The 15,063-nt window shown below is 55.9% G+C and overlaps 1 protein-coding gene across 1 annotated transcript in view; it reads left to right on the top strand.

Moving 5' to 3' along the window:
• The first annotated feature begins 319 nt into the window (after positions 1–319).
• Positions 320–15,063, top strand: part of COL13A1 (collagen type XIII alpha 1 chain) — a 78,969-nt gene continuing 64,225 nt past the window's right edge. Inside the window, exons 1-5 of the mRNA XM_036091182.2 lie at positions 320–341; positions 3,130–3,165; positions 5,734–5,760; positions 8,100–8,150; positions 14,598–14,633. Coding sequence (XP_035947075.2) covers positions 3,151–3,165; positions 5,734–5,760; positions 8,100–8,150; positions 14,598–14,633 — 129 coding nt within the window. The 5' untranslated portion in view covers positions 320–341; positions 3,130–3,150. The remainder of the gene's footprint in view (positions 342–3,129; positions 3,166–5,733; positions 5,761–8,099; positions 8,151–14,597; positions 14,634–15,063) is intronic.

Genomic DNA, 15,063 nt, shown 5'->3' with positions numbered 1-15,063 from the left:
GATGATCCTTGAGTCATGAGGGGCAGAGACATGGGAGGGGACATTCTTGTCTTTCTTTTCCTTGCACCTTCCCTGGGCCTGACATGGAGGAGACCCCCACTAACTGCTTTTCTAAATGAATGAATGAATGAATGAATGCTAAAACTGAAAGGAAGCTTAGTGATCAAGGTCCTGCCTTCAGTTTGTTCATACAATAACAGAGGCTTCTAGAGCACAGTGGCTTCAGGCCACGCGGCTGGTTGGGCAGAGTGTGGGACGCTCGGGTATTAACACCGTGACCTTCGTAAACCTCACGCTTTCCCTCTTTATTTCAGGGTCCCGCTGGAAGACCCGGCCTCCCAGTAAGTAGCTTTCATTTCATCCTTCCTTTCTATCTCCCTTGGCTGCTCTCCTCGCGCCAAGGGCTGGCTAGGTTGGGTGGCTGCTTTCCTTCAGGTGTGTCTGGGTGCGAGGCCTCTCTCCAGCACCTCTAACCTACAGCCGAGGGTGAAGCTCCTGGGGAGCCCTCCTGGGGCCCCAGGCAGGCAGATGACAGCATGCAGGCCCTTCCAAGGCTGGACCTGACCTCTAGACTGAAGGCCCTCTAATGGGGGTCTGGAAGGGTGGCAGCCTAACTGGCTATCCTCTTGCATACCAGCTTAGCTTAAGACCACTGTCCCTCCTTTGTCCTGTGACCTCCGGTAAAAGGAGACGCAAAAACTTTGTTTTCCCCCCAGTTACCATTTCTGAATGCCAGAGAGGCTGAGCCAAGTAACCATGGGGACTTTGGATTAAAAGTAGAAGTAATACCACTAGCCATCTCTTATTGAGACCCTACTATAGGCCAGGCACTATGCCCATCACTCTTCATATATTTGATTTGTTCAACAACTCAGTGAAATGGCTGTTATCATACCCATTTTATAGATGAGGAAACTGAGACTCAAGAGAGGCAAAATACCTTGTCCAATTGTCCAAGCTTCAGTGGAGACCTGTGGGGGCCATGTTGTCACACACATTTCATACCTCTGTTTCCTATGGTCCATGCTTGACATTTGAGAACAGTCTGTAAAGTCTTCAGAGACATGGCTCTGTGGGATGTAGCCTGGGGCATAGATGCATTGAGTGCTAGATGACAGAGGGCCCAGGAATGGCCGGGAGTCGGGCGAGATGCGGTAGCCAACTAGAGGGCTGAGGTGGGGCATGGAGGGCGAGCCGGGGCTGGCCCCGGGCTGCCCTCCCTGTGCCGAGGGCCACATCCTTTGGATTCCAGACCCTCCTGTGCATCCCGGTTACTCTTCTTTTAGACATGAATTACACTGTAATGTCTTGACTAATCTAGCAGCTTCTAGAATTCAAGTCCAGCAGTGACTTTCTTAATGAAATGCATGTGGGAGGGTGTTTAGCCTTGAAACTGGAAACTCTCCCAGTAAGTACCGAGCCCCAGAGCAAAAGAGGATGGGCGAATCAGTCCCATGAAATCCAAGGAGGGGAAAAATCAGATGACTGGGGAGAACGTGGGCAGACTTTGTTTTTTTCTGACAACGTCCACCTTTAAAAAGCATTTGGGGGCAATTCACAGAGCAGGGGCTGCTACACAGAGTTCCTAGTCTCTGGCCCTTCCATGCCTGTCCCTAACCCGAGCATTTTATGGCCAGGACTGCAAAGAACATTAGTTTTAAAAAAGAAACAAAGAGAAACCAAAATACACAGCCTGCAATATCATTCAGAAGCCCAGGAGTGAGCGGGCCGTGGGGGTGTCTCAGCCTGCGTGCGGCAGGCCTGGTGTCCTCAGCAGGAAGGGTGGACCGCTGACCCCCAGGTCCTCGCCCCCCTCGTGCTTCCACGTGGGGGAACCTGGGAGGGACCCGCAAAAAGATTTGCTGCGGCCAGCCCCTTGTGAAATGCAAAACTCGGAAGCACAAACATGCTGTACAATTCACTTGCCCACAGCCGTGCTGGGCTCACTACCTGTAGACCCCGAATGTGCGACACGCCCCAGGTGCCAAGCGCTGGGAGAAGGCTTTCCCGGGGCATCATTTACTGCATCCTCCCAGCAGCCCCTTGAGAGAGACACGGGTGCTGAGGGAGGCACGGAAACAGATCCAGGCTTATCACCAATGCTGCTACCCCGCCACTCTTTTGCAAAGGGTGAGCCATTTCCTAGAGACACCACCGACCCGTGTGTGTAAGAAGACCCTAATTTCAGAGCACTTGCTGTCCTCGGGTCCATCCACATACATCTTGAGATGCTAATTGTCCCTCAAGGCTTGTTGCCTCAGTGGGGTCAGCAGACACAGAATCGCCCCAGAAGTGCCCACACCCTTCAGGGGAACCCACAGACCCAGCTCTCTCCTGCCCAGGAAGCCAGGACAAACACCGTCTGGTTTTTGGCCCCCATTGCTTTCCGTCCTTCTAGAGTCCTAGTGAACCCCAGGCCCCACCCCAGATTTTATGATGTCTGCACACGTATTATTGCAAAAAAATATTTTCTACCAAAAAGGAGAGGAACAAAACTTACTAAGCAGATTTCCAGAGTAAGAAGATGTAACCCCTGGCTACGAAACAAAGTGGATCCTTCTGAGCGGCTGAAACTCGTAATGCGGCCGTATCTACGTGGCTCACTGTCCTTCCTGTTGGTGCCAGGGGTGGCCGAGAGGAGGGCAGGGAGAGGACTCTGTCGTAGCCTTCTCGGACGGAGGGCCTGGGGAGGAGTCGGGGGACGTGGGCACTGCGCCTCAGCTCTGGCACAGATAGACCATTTACCTGGCACATGGGGCCACCACTCTCCGGGCTCTGTGCCTTGGAGTTGAGCGGGACGAAGATATGGCACATCCTGGGTGAAGCCGAAGCTAGACTGTGACAGCAGAAGTCTAAGAGAGGAAGGGCCTTGGACCCTTCGTGAAACGCATAGGGAAACTGAGGCTCAGGCTGGGGACCAGACTCCTAGGTTAGTGCACTTTCCACAGCACCGCACTGAGAGCAGATCGTGGTAGGGGTGGCCGCTTGCCTAACAGTCCTTGGGGGCTGAGTGGGCATCATCCCGACCACCCATGCAAAGCAGGTCTTGGGTGCATAGCTAGCCCATGGGGTCCTTCCTACGCTGGCCTGGCTCCAGCCACATCTAATTGTTTCTGCCTCCTTCATCAGGGGGACAAAGGTGCCATTGGGATGCCTGGACGTGTGGTGAGTTGGTGCATTTGTACTTGCTTGGGTGGCCGTTGCTTGCTTCTTCGTGCCGCCCTGTCCTCCAAACCATGGCAACCTCCCCAGCCCCAAGGAGGGGGTCAGACCTCTCTCTTCCTCCACCCAAGTCGGCTTCAGAGAGGGACTGGAGAGAAGAAAGGAGGAAGTTTTATTCCAATCCTTCAGATCTTGCAGTAGGACTCTACTCTCCATACAGCTGCCATGGCAAAGGAAAAAGCCAAGAAATGGCACTGATAAAGTTCTTTATCGATCCCCCACCGAGGGACAAGATGAGGCCCAAGCCCCTCGTGACATCAGGAGGACTCCCACCCACTCCACTGCCCCCCCCTCCCGAGGCTAGCAGCTCTTCTTCAGACTTCCAGCTGCTTTGCCACCACTCCCCAGCAAGAGCAGCAACAGGTGGTGACAAATGCAGCCTCAAGATGCCCATGGAAGCTGCCGCCGAGCTGGCGTCCCGAGGCGCCTTCCCTAGACAGAGACTAGAGGCTGGTGGGGGACGGGGCTGGCTCCCAGGCAGTGCTTCCAAACCCTCACCATGAGGCTAGGAGTTAGACACTGAAGGCTTCCTGCTGAAAACTCAGGATGAAGAAAGGGAAACAGAAATGAATGTTCCGCAGGGAGGGGATAGCTCAGAAATGGGAGGGCCGGCACTAGATCTCGGGGTCCCAGAGCCAGGCTGGTCCCGGGTGCCTGCTAGCCTCCAGGGGGCTAGAAAGGGCAGCTCAGGCACTGGGGGCAGCCCGAGGGGGTGATGGCCACATGCCGGCCTCAGCAGCACCAAGTGAGTCTAGGACATGCCCAAGCTACTCTCCCCGTCTACCCCCGACTCCCCTACAGCTATCAGCCTCGACCTCCCTCTGGCTCCCCAGGGCCCCCCAACTCCCCCCACGCCATCCTTCTATGCCACTCACATGCCTTGCCTCTTGACCTCACCTCCTCACGGGTTGGCCTTAGGCCTGGATATGGCATCCTTGCGGGAGCTTGCTTTCCTGGTGTGAGCCCGGTGCTCAGAGAGAAGGCCTCCAAATCACAGTTAACACCCGAGAGTGCTCACTCTGCGCTGGGTGTTGTGCTGAGAGCCTCACTCACATTAGCTCATTGGGTCCCAAGAGCTGCCGGAGGTAGGCACAATTTCCACCCATTGCTCAGATGAGAAAACCGAGGCTCAGATGTTAAGTGTCTTTCCCGAGGTCCTGCCTGACCCTGTCCCTCTGCCTTAGTTCTCTCACTCCAAACCCTGAGTCCCCCAGGCTGTCACTGGTCCTTTCGTGTGTGCAGCAGGGAGAATAGAGCCAGCCAGCCTTTCTCAGGGGCTTGCCGTGCGTGGGCCTGAAGCAGGCACGTTCTCCATCAGAGCTTTCCAGGAACCCGTCCTATTGATGAGCTTGTTGAGACTCAGTTTGCCTCGGATTGGGGGGTGGAGCTGGGGCTTGCACCCAAGCTGACTGTCAGACGCCGAGATCCTGGCTCCTAACAGGTGGGCATCAGGACTCTATACCCTGAGTGCCGCTGCCTGCCCTCCCCCTCCTGCCCTCCTTCTTGGGCCCCTGTGGACGTGTGTGCCCAGGAAGTGTCCATCTGAGCCGAGTTCTGACCCTCAGTGGTGGGGGCAGGAGGGAAGGCCACAGGAAGCCCCCCATTTCTGTTTTCCAGCCACTTGGGGGTTTTCATGCTGCTTGTGCTATTTTCAATGTGACAATGGATCCATTTGGCTGCCCAGTAGGAGTCCTGGCCCCAGCCACCTGATAAGGACGAGGGTGGCCAGGGGGTGTGAAATGCCTGAGTTGCCCCTGTGGTTCTCACCAGAGCTGGTACCCCTGGCTTCAGTGGATTAGGGTAGATCAGAGCTGTCTCTCTGCGCATTGCTGTGGTTACAGGGGCCCTTGGTGACTGCCCAGTTTCCTCTGCATCCCAGACCCATCCTCCATCCCCCCAGATGTCTGTCCTACTGTCTGTCCTCCCGTATTCCTCTAGTCCCTCTCCCGACATCTTGCCTGGCCAGCCCTGACGACTCCCAGCGTGTGTAGCTTGGCAAAACTTTGTGCTTGGTGCTCAGTTGGACCTTCAAACCAACTAAACTCCACTTCACAACACAGTCCTTGGACAAGTCTCCCTCATGCTCCCTCCCCACCAACCACCACCACCTCAGGTGACCCGGTGAGCTGGGAACATGGCTTCTCATGGCTTCTCAGGCAGATTTTCTGACCTGGATGGGTTTCTCTCTCTCTCTCTCTCTCTCTCTCTCACACACACACACACACACACACACACACATCTTGCCTCTGTTTCTCTCGGTTATCTAGAAGGGCTGGCTGGGGCCGGGCCCGGGGGTAAACCTGTAGCCAACCCTGCACTGTGCTTGTTGGAGGAGGGACACCTGTCATGTGTCAACATCTATGTTTTGTTTTGTTTCTTACTTCACAGCGATTTCTTTTGTTTGGTCATTGTGCCTTTAACACAGATTCTCGCGTGTGTGCCTCTCTCTTATCCTTTCTTTTTTCTCTCCCCCTCTCTCCTCCCCACCCTGTGTTGCATGTGGCTGCCCAGGGAGTAAAGGGCCAACCAGGCGAGAAGGTGAGTCCTCACTTTGCCCTCCACCTTTCTGCCCCAGTCTCTTCCCCTTGGATTCTCGGGGTGCTTCCAGAGGCCCCATCTCAGCCCTCCCCCCAGCACACAGGCCCCAGCACTCTGACCTCGCAGGCTCTCCAGGCCCAGTGTCCGGGCCCTGACTCCTGGCTAAGGGCCCAGCCTCCCTGCTGCATGGGTCTCCCCACACACCCAGGCTGCCTGTGGCCTCGCCGTCCCCCTTCCCCGAGCCGAGGGAAGCACAATCGCTGTTTGGGGCAGCTGGTTCTAGTCCCTCCCCAGCCTACTGCTGGTGCCCTCAGACATAGAAATTCTCTTCGTGCTGCCGCAGAGAGACTCCCAGGGGCCTAGAGTGAAGCCCCCTCGGAAGCCAGAAGCTCAAGAGGCCATTCTGGAGCGTCAGCCCTGGTGGATCCTGAGGGATCAGAGAGCAACACATCTAACCAGTTCCCTTTACAGAGAAGGAAACTGAGGCCCAGAGCGGGGGTGGGGCTTGCTGAAGATCCCACACCAATAATGACGAGCAGGGGTGAGAAGCCAGACCTCCCGATGCCCAGCTTAGTACTTACTTGCCTGTACATGGCAGTGCGTGGAGTCTCTCCGTCTCCAAAATAATGACAATGGCAGCAGAACACTCGCAGCTACAATGTACTAAGCACAAACTGCCAGGTGCCATGGTGTTTGGCCTCTGTTCTCCCAATTAACACTGACATAGCCCTTCCAGGGAGGCTTCAATATTCTTATTTACATGAGAGCACAGAGAGGCAGCTTCACAGACCCAAGGTCACACAGCAGCAAGTGACAGAGCTGGAGAGGAGCCCCACCCTCACGGTGTCCCCTCCTAGGGCTCCACGCTGCCTGGGAGAAAGATGAAGGACACGATCAGTGCCTAAGGACAATTGCAAACACTTGCTAGCCCCTTCATGCACCGGGCATTCTTTTCAGCACTTTACAACATTATCTCATGAAACTTTCACACCCATCCTATGAGATAGGTAAGGAAACTGAGGCAGAAGGAAGTTAAGTGGCCCAAGGTGACACAGCTGGGAAGGAGCAGAGCTGGGCTTCAAACCCAAGGGCCCTGGCTGGCTCCTAGCCATTGCACTACCCTGCCTCGTGTGGTGATTACAGTACCGCTGCCGTGGTGTAAACAGTTACAAATCTGAGATCACTGCTACCTGGGCGTGAGGCATGACAGTCACAAATACATTTAGGGCCTTTGCTTGGAAGGGTAGCCGAGCAGCCCTCAGCATCCAGTTCACAGAGGACGGATGTGGGCTGGGAGAGGTTCTGTGACTTGCCTGGCAGAGCAAGACCTGGGAGGGAGGCCTGGGAGCCCCCCTGGTGGGAAGCAGCAGTGTGCCCTCCGCACAGCAGGGCACGGTCTAGATCCTTCTGCCAGGGCATCATCTCTGACCCCCATCTGTGTCCCTGACACCTTCATCTTTCTGTCGCCCTCCCTGCCCCCAGCACCCACATGCGTGCGCGCGCACGCACACGCACGCACACACACACACACACACATGGGTGTAGATATCTGGGCAGCCCGGCCACCCTTGGATGGCACTTGGAGCTCCCAGCTCAGCAGCAGCCGCCATCCTCTCAGGGCTGAGAATTCTGGCCCGACTTCACCCCTCTGTGTCACTCTCACATCAGGCCTAGGATGTCCGAGGCAGCCCCGCCTGCAGGCTCAGGGCCGTGGGGCCCACACAGCGAGCATGGGTCTTGTCCCCACCCCTGTTCTGAGCAACTCCATCCACGGAGCAGCCGGGCTCACCTGCTGCGGGGGCGTGCGCCACATGGGCATCTGGGGGGCTGGGGCGGGGACGAAGGCCTCAGGGGCTCTGAGGCTAGGGTGGGGCTGCGGCAGATTGGAGGGCACCGAGCAGGGCCTAGAGGAGGCCTCTGCGGCCTGAGCAGCGTGGCTGAGCTGTGTGCCCTCCCCTCCCTGAGCTGCCCTTGCTTATCCCTGCGCTGAATCCCTTCTTCCCTCTTCTGCCTGGGGTCCCACCCCCCTCTGTCCCTGGTCCCACATCTTATGCTTTCTTCCCTCTTTCTTCCTCCGGCCTCCCGCTGCCCTTCTCACTCCCTCCCGGATGCTCCCTGCGCCCCCTTGTCTCCTCTCCTGTGATCCCCCACCTCCCTCCACACCGCCCTCCCCCACCCCCCACCCCCTCTGTTCTCCCGGCCTCTGGCTGGGCAACCCCTGACCCCACTCCCCTTCCCCACCTGCCGTCTCCCTTCTTTACCTCCTCCTTTACCTACCCCTCCCCCCTCCTGTCCCTGCCCCTGTCCCTCTCCCTCTCCTCTCTCTCTCTCTCCCACAGGGGGCCCCAGGAGATGCCGGCATGTCCATCATCGGCCCCCGTGGCCCCCCTGTAAGTGGTTTTTGCTCTACTTCAGGGTGGGGGGGCTGGGCTAGCTAATGACAAGGGTTTGGGTGGAGGGGAGCGAGTCCTGGCTGTGCCTCTGGGCCTGGCGGCCACCACCTATAATGTGGTCAACCAGGGCAGGCCTGCCTAAATATACCGAAATTATAGCTTCTCGGGAGGGTTCATGAGGACCACCCTTTGGCCAGGAAGCCAGCAGCTGCGAGGTGGCCGTGCTGTTTACAGGCAGGGAGAAAGTACTCGCCCCTCCCCAGATGGGCTGCTCCAGCTTTATAGGGGACAAGCCTTGTTTCCAGAAGCCCCTGGAGCAGATACCCAGCATCCAGATCCGCTGCCCCAAGCACCCACTCCTGGTCTCGGCAGAGGCCTGACCCACCACTCGTCCTCAAAGGCCTCGTTCTTAGTGCCCCTACCCAGTGGCCCGGGGCTCGGAGAAATCAGAGGCTTCCCCTCCGATATGTTTCCTTAGGGACCAAAAGGGGACGTGGGTGATGATGTGGGAAGATACTGTGACTATGGTAAGGAGAGCCCAAACCATGGGGCATCAGGACAATCACGAAATGTCAGGGTAGAAAGGACCTCAGCGATGGTCTAGCACAGCCCCCTCAGAAGGGGAAACTGAGGTCCAGCAAGGGGCCAGGGGCCCACACATAGAGGCTGGGACAGGATTAGAACCCAGGACCCTTGGCACCAAGGGCTTCCCCCATAAATCAGGCCACCATCTCCATGCTCTACTGTGCACTTTTCCTGTCCTGCCTGCACAGTGAGAGGGAGAGGGAAGCAGAGGGCTAGCCTCTGGGAGTCTGAGGCTAGCCCAGTGGAGGTGTGGCGTCCAGCCTGCCCATTCCCCTGCCTTCACCAGAGGGAGCCAGTGCAAGCGGGAACATCTCCTACCCATAGTCTAGGGAGCGGGCTCAGAGAGCCCATAGCTAAATCCCATCCACAGGAGGGGCTGTGCCGAGAGGGAGGAGCTGAGGCTCCGCCGTTCAGGGCTGCTTGGGGGGGGGGAACGGGTCAGGATGGGGAGCCAAAGGGCAGAGCTGGGGAGCAGGGCTGGCAGACTGGTCGGGGGCCAAGGCTGGAGGCAGGGTTGAAAGGGTCCCGGGCTGCAGAGTCCTGGCCTCCTGGGCAAGATTCCCTCTGGCTCTGACCCCAGCGACGATGTTACGGATTGACGCGTGGCACTGAAGTTTGGGCAGGCAGCGTCCTAAGACTGCTACACACTGTAACTCACCTAATCCTCACAAGAAGCCCACCGGGAGTACTATCAGCCCCTACATTTCATGGGTGAGAAAAGCCGGGCACAGAGAGGCCAAGTGACTTGCCCAGGATCATTCACTCGACTGTGGCCACGTGGGGATTCAGGTGCTCAGCCCGGGCCGCATGGCTCAGAGTCTACACTCTGCACCCCACTGCTGGAACAGACCGCCAGGCCGCAGGGTTACTGGCATCCGGGCCTCTGGGCTCATGTGGCCACTGCTCCGATGGGCCGTAAGCTTCATGAGAGGAACCGCCATGTGCATGTCCTGAGCCTAGCCGCTCCTGGCAAGGTCACCGAGAAAGGTCACCGAGAAAGCCAGTCCCCAGATTCTAACGGCCAGGACCAAGCCGGGACGGGCCTGTTGGGTGGACAGAAGAGTAACAGAATACAGGCCCTACCCCTTGGCCACCACCTCGGCCTGCCTCCCAGTCTGACCACAGACCCCATTGTGTCGATCACGGCGGTCCTCCAATACCCTTTTGGCAGGACCGTGCCAACGAGCTACCTAAAAGTTGTTGAAAAGGCCCCCTTTTGGGGGACACGCTCGGGGGAAGGGGTCTGCCTCAGCTCCCCTGGCTTCTGGCTCAGTGTGCATCATGAGGAACCATACCTCCTGCGCGGGATTTGACTCCAATGGCAAAAAGTACCTTCTATCCAGGTAATAGTGATAAATTCCATCCTCTGGGCACCTATCCTGTCCTAGGGCCTATGCTGAGAGCCCACCTATGCCCAGGCCTCTATTGGTCCTCCCAACAAAGCTGTGGGGCAGGCCCGCCAGCCCATCTCCCAGAGAAGGAGACTGAGAGTTTCATAACTCACCTGAGGCCACTCAGCAGGTCAGTGCTAGAGCTTGGGCTGGTCCAGCTTCGCCTCATTCCAAAGCCAACATTCTCGCCGCAATTCTGCCCTCCCTGTTTCAAGCTCTACCCTTTAAAAGGGATATTTACCTTCAGGAGAAGAAACAGTTCTCCGTGTGGGTGCAGCCTTGGTGGTAGGAGAGGGATTATAGTACCAGGAGGCTTAACGAAGCCCAGCCTCCTTCTACTTTGGCCTGTGGGGGTGACCATCACCCCAATGACTGGGGCCTCCCCCGCTGAGTCCTCACTAGAGACCACTAGAGACCAGGGCAACCACCTCAACGCCTCCCAGGAAGCCACGCAGAGCTGGTGAGCGCAGGGAGCAGGGGAAGACAAAGGGGATGTTTGTCATTAAGGAGGAGAGGCCAAGTGGGCAAGCCTTCTGTGGCTGGGGATTATGGGGAACGATATACGGAGGAGGCACCCGCCTTGGGGTGTGGGCAGACAGAGAAGGCTTCCAAGAAGGAGGGGTAACTAAACTGTGATCAAAGAAGAGCAGAGGTTCCCGAGGTTGTGAGGCTGGGGAGGAGCCCCCACGGTAAGACGGGTTCTTATGAACTACTGGAGAAACAGGGAAGATGCGCTGTGTAGCAAAGCCAGGCCGAGGCTAGTGAGGTGAACAAGGGCCCAGTCGAGAAGGACCTGGACAGGGTCTTCAGGAGTCGGGACTCTATCCTGAGGTCAGTGGAGAGCCTTGGTGTGTGTTCAGCTGAGGATGGACATGCTCAGATTTGCAGATTAAAAAGATCTCCTATCCCTCCCTGCCCTGGCATGGAGCGTGTTTAGAAGCGGCTACAGGTGCGGGACTGGCTGGGAGGCGCTGGCAGTAATCAAGGGCTGGACTGGTGGGACCTTTGGAGGTGGAATTGACCAATTTACTGATGATAAAAGTGGGGATTGAGAAAGAAGGAGGAGTTCAAGATGACTCCACCTTTCTGACTTGAGTAACCAAGTAGATGGTGGTACCCTTCTCCAAATAGGGGAGCGGATTTTGCCGGGGAAGATGAGTTTAACCAGAACATGATGAACTTGAGATGTCCTTTTAATGTCCAAAGGGAGATGTTTGGCCCCCCATTTGCTGCTGGAAGTCAGAGTTGGAGTTGGCTCACCCATCTCACGAGAGCAGATCATGCACACCCCCTCCCAACGCTGTGTTCAGTGACATCACGTTGGTAGCTTAAAATCAGCTGTGGTGGGAGATTTATTTACACCACAGAGATTAGCAGATCCTATACAAAGCAGGGCTCTTCTCTCCCACTCTCTGTCACCTCAGCCAACGATTACACACTGACCAACACGGGGGTCTTGTTTGAAAGATAGTCAGCACTGACTTGGAGTGGGAGGCAGGCTCTGGGCAGATATGGGACTGACCCTCATTCAGGGGTCAGAGAGAAGGGAAGGGAGAGTTAGCCTTCTGTCTGTCTATGTGGCTTTACCCCACACGAATTACAGGTAGGAGTAGACATCAGGGTCCACTTCCAAAAAGCAGGGATCCACTTGGCTCCCTTTCCACCCTGGCCTTGAATTAAGGGAAGAGATTTGGGAGAGCGATGTAAAGCTTATTCCCCTTGTTCTTACATGGAAGGACATAGTATTAATGCATTATTAATCTATGAATAAATCTATAATCCATCATTTTAATATGATCCCAATCCCAGTGAATTTCTTACGGGGTTGGAGTCCAACAGAATAATACTCATTTCATTTGGAGGAAAAAAGTAAGCTTTCATAAGGATGTCAGGAAATTTCTGAAAAATAGAGTAAGGGGAATAGGGGAGGACAGGACTGGTTGTTCTACTCGATATCCAATGTATTATAAAAACAGAGCAGTTAAATAGGACAGAATGGGAAGGCCAGAAATAAAGCCAAACGCATCTGGGAAGTTAGTCCGCGGTAAAGGTTTCATTTCACAGTAGGAAGAGGAAAATAGATTGTTTAAGAGATGATGCTGAGACAGGGGACAAGCCATTTACCAAAAGGTAAAAGCAAAAAAAAAAAAAAAAAAAGCTGATTCTGTACCTCACTTGTTATATCAGAATAAATACCAAATGGATAAAATACTTAGATGTAAAACATGAAACCATAAAATACGAGGACAAAGCATGAGCAGACATTTATGTGAAGTCTTCACTGGGAGGTCCCCTGGAAACATGGCATAAAACCCAGGAGCCATAGGAGAAGATTGATAAGTGTGTCCACCTGAATGCAAAACTTCCATCGGGCAGGAAATACAGCATGAAAAAGACAAATGCCAAAATGGAAGGAATATTGGCGACGCACGTGACCCTCAAAGAGTTACCGACCTTGACAAAGAGCTGTCCTCGGGCCAATGGGAAACAAACAAGCGAGGGGAAATTTTTGGTAAGGAACACAAACAGGCAGTTCATGAGTAAATGACCGGCCAATAAACACTGCAAGAGAGGTCCAACTTCAGCGTGTAACTGAAGACACGTAATTAAAATCCAGTTCCAGGCCTCCCCGAGTGCCTTACCCAGCCCAGCATCTCCAGGAAGTAGAGTCCCAGTTTCCATTTGGTCAGTGACAACATTCTTCCCAAAATCCCGAAAAAGCCTTGGTTAGCCCCGGATTTGGCTCTGAGTTGGGGAGATGCATCCTGCTCCCGGGCAGGCTCTGTAATTAGCAAACCATGTGCTTATCCCTACCGTGTAAACATTATCCTGAGCGGGACATGAAGATGTTTCTTGGAATCCTTTCCTCCTGACCTTTGTCCTCGGGCCTCTCAGCATTCGGAGTAGTTGAAAGTTTACACTGCGAGGTTCCAGAGGCCACATCGCAGGGTTTCCGGGTTTTCTCCTTAGTGCTATTCTTAGCATCACTTACCCTTGAGAGAGAGTAAGTGAGCCCGGGGCTCTCCGACATTTGAGTGGCATGTCCTCCCTCCTGCCCTTGGGCTGCCTGCCACAAACCCATCCCGACCCCGTAGGACACTGCAGGTCTGTCCCCACTTGACTGATGCTCCCACCCTGATGGCAGGGTCCCCGTCCCACTCAGCCATGTCCCCCGAGCAGAGGCCTCTGGGCACTCCTGTCCATGGCTTCAAGGAAGACCCAAGCAGCCTGGTTCCCGCTTCACAGCAGATGGATGTGGAGAAATCTCCCTCCCGACGGGGTCTGATTCGGAAACTGCCACTTGGCAGGGCCCATCGTCCATGGCTCCGAAGGCTTTATTCTGGCGCTCCTTGGTTTGGTTCAATCCAGCAAACATTGATGGATTAGTGGCAGCTACCATTTCAGCAGGCTTCACGAGTACAATCGGATGTGATTCAGTGACGCTGTGAGGTTATGCTCTTGTCCCCATGCTATAGGACCGAGGAAAGGGAAGCCTAAGGACTTAGTCACCCAGCTGAGGCTGCTGGAGGAAGGAGTATAGCTCAGCCTGCCAGACTCGGAGGCCCAAGCTTGAGAGGACACTGGGGCCCGCATCAGTCAAAGGGAGACTCCCAGCTGAGGGCTGACAGTGGGAAAGATGGGGTATGTCCGGGGAAAGCAGGGGAACCGTGTGCCTGAGTGAGGAGTAGGGGAGATGGGGCAGGAGCGGGGCTAGTGAGACCAGGTCGGCTATGAATGACACGTGAGAAGAAGGGACCACTGGCTTTGACCTCCCGCTCAGCCCTCCCCAGCCCTGGGTCTGCTCAGCCCCACGCTGCTTCTGACCTCAGCACATCTCTGTTGTCCTGAGTCTGGACCGGAGGCCACCGGGCTGTGACTGGCGGCTTCTAGTCTCCAGCCCAAATACCGACCCGAGTGGCCCTCTGCACCTGCAAGAGAATGGGCGTGAATGGGCACAAAGATTGGGGGACCCAGAGATTGCCCAACTGGGGGCGGGGCCTGCTGGGCCAGGGCAAGAGAAAAATGAGAGATCTGCCCCGTGTGGCCTGAAAACACACCTTCTGAAGGTCAGCTTCTGCTGTCCAAACCAGCCTCATGTAAGTAGCCCTGGGCAACGGCTGTATAAATAAAAAGGACTCAGAAGATCGCAGCCAGGAGTTCAGGGTGCGCCAGGCCGGTCCCCATGGTCCGTGCCCTCCAGCCACCTGCTCATATGTCGGGGTTCAGGGCATGGAGGACCCAAAAGAGGCTGGGCCCCTCCTTTTCCCCAAGCCCCGGAGGAGGCTTCCTCTGGTGTTTTTTCCATCTTTCTCCAGCCTCCCCGCTAGCCAGCTCACCACGGGGAGTATCTCCCCCGGAGGACCCCAGAGGAGTGGGAGGGAACCCACAGACCCTCTGAGAGCAAAGGGGACTCGGTCTAGCTTCATCCCCTCCTCACCCATCCTCACTCCTCTCCTGCTTTTTCCAGGGTCAGCCAGGCACTCGAGGTTTCCCTGGATTTCCGGTAAGTAGGGAGGGCCCCAGATGAGCCATGTCCCCGGTGGCCCCTGGGCCTGGCTGGGTTAAACTTCATGTGGGGCCAGCCCTCAAGCTGCTCTTGACCTTCCAAACTCTGGTCAGTAAGGACCCTTTCCTGCAGCCTCTCCCAGAGAGCCACTGAGGAGAGTAGCTGACACTCAGCCCAGAGTGCAAGACAGGACAGGGACAGTCATAGGGAAATGAAGGGACAGCAGGACAGGGACAGGCGGGGGAAGTCACAGGCTGGGTTAACCTCAGCAGGACACTGGAAGGTGGGACAGATGATGCACCTCAGGGAAGCAACCTCCGACCTGGTCTGGAGAGGAGACCCGCCTGCAGGAGGCGGTCAGGTGGCCATCTGGATGCCCTGTGACCCCTGCCCGAGGGGTCGAGGACAGGTTCTAAGGGGAGGGCAG

Source organism: Halichoerus grypus, chromosome 7 (assembly GCF_964656455.1).
Source record: "Halichoerus grypus chromosome 7, mHalGry1.hap1.1, whole genome shotgun sequence".
Lineage (NCBI taxonomy): Eukaryota > Metazoa > Chordata > Mammalia > Carnivora > Phocidae > Halichoerus > Halichoerus grypus.
Note: the sequence above shows the minus strand (reverse complement) of the source record. Positions and strands in the feature narration are given on the sequence as shown.